Source organism: Myotis brandtii, unplaced genomic scaffold (assembly GCF_000412655.1).
Source record: "Myotis brandtii unplaced genomic scaffold, ASM41265v1 scaffold691, whole genome shotgun sequence".
Lineage (NCBI taxonomy): Eukaryota > Metazoa > Chordata > Mammalia > Chiroptera > Vespertilionidae > Myotis > Myotis brandtii.
Window position 1 is genome coordinate 467,056 of NW_005370704.1, and position 4,793 is coordinate 471,848.

At 64.8% G+C, this 4,793-nt stretch overlaps 1 protein-coding gene across 1 annotated transcript in view; it reads left to right on the plus strand.

Annotated features, from left to right (window-relative positions):
* Positions 1-4,787, plus strand: part of CCDC183 (coiled-coil domain containing 183) — a 6,860-nt gene extending 2,073 nt beyond the window's left edge. Inside the window, exons 2-11 of the mRNA XM_014529667.1 lie at positions 26-152; positions 453-575; positions 1,631-1,756; positions 1,849-1,903; positions 2,406-2,506; positions 3,120-3,280; positions 3,512-3,680; positions 3,766-3,882; positions 3,959-4,055; positions 4,651-4,787. Of these exons, the coding sequence (XP_014385153.1) occupies positions 26-152; positions 453-575; positions 1,631-1,756; positions 1,849-1,903; positions 2,406-2,506; positions 3,120-3,280; positions 3,512-3,680; positions 3,766-3,882; positions 3,959-4,055; positions 4,651-4,769 (1,195 nt within the window). The 3' untranslated portion in view covers positions 4,770-4,787. The remainder of the gene's footprint in view (positions 1-25; positions 153-452; positions 576-1,630; positions 1,757-1,848; positions 1,904-2,405; positions 2,507-3,119; positions 3,281-3,511; positions 3,681-3,765; positions 3,883-3,958; positions 4,056-4,650) is intronic.
* The last annotated feature ends 6 nt before the right edge of the window (positions 4,788-4,793 follow it).

Consider the following 4,793-nt stretch of genomic DNA (forward strand, 5'->3'; position numbering starts at 1 on the left):
CTAGATGAGTGAGACACGCCCCCAGGGCTGGCCTCTGGCTCTCGCAGGTCATCCGCCAGTTGGAGAACAACATCGAAAAGACAACAATCAAGATCACCACGAGCCAGAACATCCACCTGCTGTACTTGGGCCTGCTGGACTACCTGAAGAAAGTGAGCCCCGCCCCAGGGAGCCCCGCTGGCGGCAGGGCTGGGATCTCCGTTGGGACGGAACCGGAGGAGCTGGGCAGGGCAGCCTGTACCCCGAACCCATGTTGAGCGAGCCCCTCTGGCCCAGTCCTCGGGGCGCTCAGTCTGCGGTGTAGGTGTGGGGGGCGGGCACAGGCCACCCTGTGGGGCCACAGAGCACGGGGAGGCCAGGGGAGGTGCCATGGACAGGGGCAGCGTGCAGTGGGCCCGCAGCCCCTGGACCATCTGTCTGTGCCCACCTGCCCTGCCCTGCCCTGCCCTCAGGAGCTGTCAGGATACCCCACGCAGCTGGACAAGCTGCAGAACCTGGTGGCTGACTACTGCTCAGAGCTGTCGGACATGACAGTCATGTCCCAAGACGCCATGATGATTACGGATGAGGTCAAGGTGAGCGCAGGCCCCTGGCTGGGGCCCTGCAGGGCTCTGTGCCGACCCGTCTGGCCCAGGCCTCCTCAGGACACCTCCGTGCCTCACCACCTGCGACCGCCAAAGTCCAGACCGCCCACCTCCCCCACCAGCCACTTGGCTCACCTGTGGCCCTGGACAGAGGGAGCCCCCTCCTCAGGAAGCCGTGGGGTAGACAGAGGAGAGAGAGACCTGGCTTGGGCTGGGCAGGGCCACCAACCCGCCCAGTCTGTGCCAAGGCCCCTCAGAGCCGTCCTCGGGAAGGGGCACGTGAGGAGGTGGCCACTCATGCAGTCGTCCCTGTCACGCAGGCTCTGGTCAGCACAGCAGAGACCTGGGTGCTGGGGGCTGCTGGGGGCCCGCAGGACGCACCAGGAGCTGGAGCGAAGCTGCAGAGGAGCGGGCGGAGAGCAGTGGCAGCTGTGGGTGGCTGGGGCTCAGGTGTCGGCCCCCCCCCCACCCTGGAGCCCATCCCCCTAACCTAGAGCCCTGGGAGGAAACAGGCCAGACGGGACCCCATTTGTGTTTCCAAACGGGTGTGTTCTGGCTGCAAGACCAGAGGGGCCCAGAGGCTGGTCACTGGGGTCAGACACATGGCGGGGGGGGGGGGGGGCCCAGAGGGCTGAGAAGCCTTTGAGAGGTCACCTGAGGAGGGGGCACTGAGTTAGACGTGGAAGGGAGCAGCCCCCAGAATGCACAGCCACGGGAGCAGGACAGAAAGAGGCCGGGTTTGGGGGAAGATGAAGAGTTGGTTTTTAGACACTTCAGTGAGTTCCGAGGGGGGCTGGGCAGGGCAGGCTGCGGAGGGCCAGTGCCGTGCCTGTGGCCAGCTGACTCCTGGACTCGGGGTGGAGGAGCGCAGTGCAGGGAGGGAAGCAGAATGGTAAAAGCGCTGGGCACCGTGTTGCGGGAAGAAGGCCTGGCCCACAGCCTCGATGGCCGTTCTCAAATCTAGGAACTCGGGGGAAGTGACCACTGGAGTTAGCACGGGGGAGGCCTCACTGGGACGGACTCCCACCGCCTGCCTGTGTCCCTAGATGAACTTGAGGCAGAAGGAGGCGACCTTCATCGAGGAGCGCCGGGCCCGGGAGAACAGGCTGAACCAGCAGAAGAAGATGATCGACAAGATCCACACCAAGGAGACCAGCGAGAAGTACCGCCAGGTGAGCGCCCACGGCCGGTGCAGCCTGGGCGGGGGGCGGGGGGGCTCCTCTGTGGAGGGTGCTGCTCACCTCACCCCCACCCCGTCCATCAGGGCCGGAGGGACTTGGACTTCCCCACCAATCTGATGAGTGCGGAGAGCCTGAAAGGTGAGGGCCCTGCTCCCACCTGCCCCAACCAGGACCTGAGAGGCCAGCACTGGCTGGAGCCACCCAGACAGGTCACCGTGAGGCCCCGAGGGAGGGAGGGGGCGTGCCCCGCCTCCCCCTGGTCATACCTGCAGAGCTGGGCGCCTGTGGCCACCAGCTTCAAGGCCACCTGCTTTGGGCTCATGGCCAATTACTGAACCTTTGGCTTCTTAGCTGCAAGCCCCACAGGCACCCCAGGGCCCGGTCACCCACTAACTCCTCAGAAGAGACAGCTCGGGTCCTCTGAGCTGCCTCTGAGGAGCCCCACTAAGCCCCCCCCCCCCGAGCCAGGCTCCATGGTCCCCCTCTGGAGGCAATGCCCAGGGGCGCCCCTGAAGGGCCAGTTTGCCTGGAAGCAGGGTAAGGTGCAAGCACCTATGACAGGGACCCAGGTCTTGGGACCCAGGCCTCTGTTCCCAGTCCAGCCCTGCACGCTGGCCATCCTTCCCTCTTCTCTGCTCAGTGAGGAAAAAAGAGGCCTCCCAGGCCGAGGTCGAATACCAGACGAATCTGACCGCTTTGGTGGAGAAAATCAAGACCGCTGTGCGGTGCTCCCACCTCTGGGTACTGCTCCCTGGCACTCCTGGGGTGTTAGGGAAGGGGTGGGGGGGCTCCACGCTGACTGGGCCAGGCTCTGCGGGCACCTTTTGGGATGAATGAATGCACAATGCTGTGGCCTCGACAGTTCAGAGGAGAGGCCCCTCCCGGGACACAGCTGGCCCATCCCAGCATGTTCCAGGGGATGAGAACCACAGAATCTGAGGACCCAAAGGCCTCGGCTAGGGTGTGGCCTCCACCTCCAACCCCATCCCCTTCCCAAGCTGACGGCATTATAATGAGCGGCTGCCTCTCCACCTGTCCCCCCTTATTTTAATCCGATCTGGGTTTATTCTTAGTAAGCCTCGAGCTCCCGTCCTCGGCCCTGACCTAAGCTTGTCCACCCTTGCACAAGCGCCCTGCGGCCTTGCAGTCTCTCAGTGGCGTTCTCCGGTCTGTCCTCTGCTTGTTGTGAGGGTGACGTGCAATGACACAAAGCACTTCACCCGGCGGACAGATGGCCCCCCACAAGCCCTCAGGGCCCGGCCGCCATGGACATCATTCCTGACCACGGGGAGGGGCAGTTCTGTGGGCTCCGCCCGGCTGGCCCACACCTGCTTCTCCCTCCTGGCACGGCCAGGACATCACAGGCCAGTTCCTGGCTCAGAGGAACACGGAGGACAACCTGCAGCTGCAGATGCTGGAGTGTGAGAAGAGGCGGACTCAGCTGGGGGCCTTGATGAGGAAGCTGGAGATGGAGGAGGCGCTGCTGAAGTTCCACCAGACGTCCAGCTCCGGCAGGTACCCGGGGGCCCTGCCCTCCCTCTGTCCAGGCTGCCCGCCCCCCAGGCTGGGCCAGGGCCAGGCTCTGAGCCCAGGGTGTCCACTGCCAGCCAGCCTGCTCGTTCGTGCTCTGCAGCTGAGCCGGGGACCCCACACGCCCACATCGCAGCTCTTGAACCCCTGAATCTAGCACAGCACCCAACTCCGCCCTCAGGTCTGTGCCACCTTCCTCCCCATCGTACTCGACAGCTTTGAGTCCGTCCAGCATAAAATGAAGGACCTGCTGAAGGAGGAGCAAGAGAGGCTGCAGCTGGCCCACACGAACATGACCAAGAGCCAAAAGCTGCTGCTCACCCTCCAGATGGGCATCGACAACCTGTACCTCCGGCTGGTCAGCATCGCCCTGCCCGAGGCCCAGGTACCGGCCCGCGTGGGGAGAGGCCGCCTGCACAGTGAGCTTGGGGAGACCGGAGCGGGTCTGAGCCCGTTCTTGTGGTCTGCAGAAGGTGGCCACCCCCGACAGCCTGGACGGCCTGGACTTGCACAGCAAGCTGGCGTACTGTGAGAAGAAGCTCCTGTACCTGGTTGACAAACTGCAGGCCCTGCCCACCACTGAGGAGGTACCGCAGGGGCGGGGGCGGAGAAGTCTCCGCACACCGTGTCCCCTCAGAGCTGACCGTCCCCCGTGCCCTGCAGAAAAACACGAAGGTGAGGAATGCCCTGGAATCCTCGACTCTGAAGGAGAAGCAGAACACCAGGATCACCTTTGAGGAGCTGGAGGACGATATGATAGGTACGGGCTGGGGTGGGCCTGGGGAGACTGGGGGGCCAGGCTGCCCAGCTCCTCCGGGACAGGATGTGGGAAGGATGGCTGGGCTGGGCTGAGCTGTGCAGGGGCAGAGGTGGGGTGTGCTGCTCGCTCCATCTGCCCAGGAGGGACAGGGATGGAGGGTGTGCCTGGGAAATGGTGAGATGTGGAGAGGCTAGCCATGTCCTGACGCCCATCAGCAGGCAGAAAGGAGCAAGGGGGAGCCCCGGGCAGAGCCCTTATCGGGGTTTCTGAGGGAAAGGCGGGGTCAGCAGCTGAAGGTCAGCTCCTCTGAGTGACTCCGGTGGGCAGGGGACTGGGGCTGAGCCATGGCGCTGGCCCCGGGCTGAGCTGTGCCGGGGATGTTGGGGTGAGACTTCGACCGGGGGAGGGAGGGCTGTGCAATGGTCGGTGTGCAGGAGGACACACCCAGGGCGCCCTGGGGCGCGGTCTCTCCCGGGTCCGTAAGGGCCCAAAGGCCAGAGCATCCGGGACGGAGTCGTGCGGTCCACGCCCGCCCGGCGATGAATGAAGGCGGAGGCCAGCCCAGGGCTGACCCGGCTCCCGCCTCTCCCCCCAGAAACCTTCCACTTCGCCGACGTGGACCACAGCTACGTGCCCTCGCGGGCCGAGATCAAGAAGCAGTCCCAGCGCGTGATCGAGGAGAAGTTCAAGACGGCCAAGAAGAAGAAGAAGTGACCGCGGGGGCCCCAGGCCCCCCGC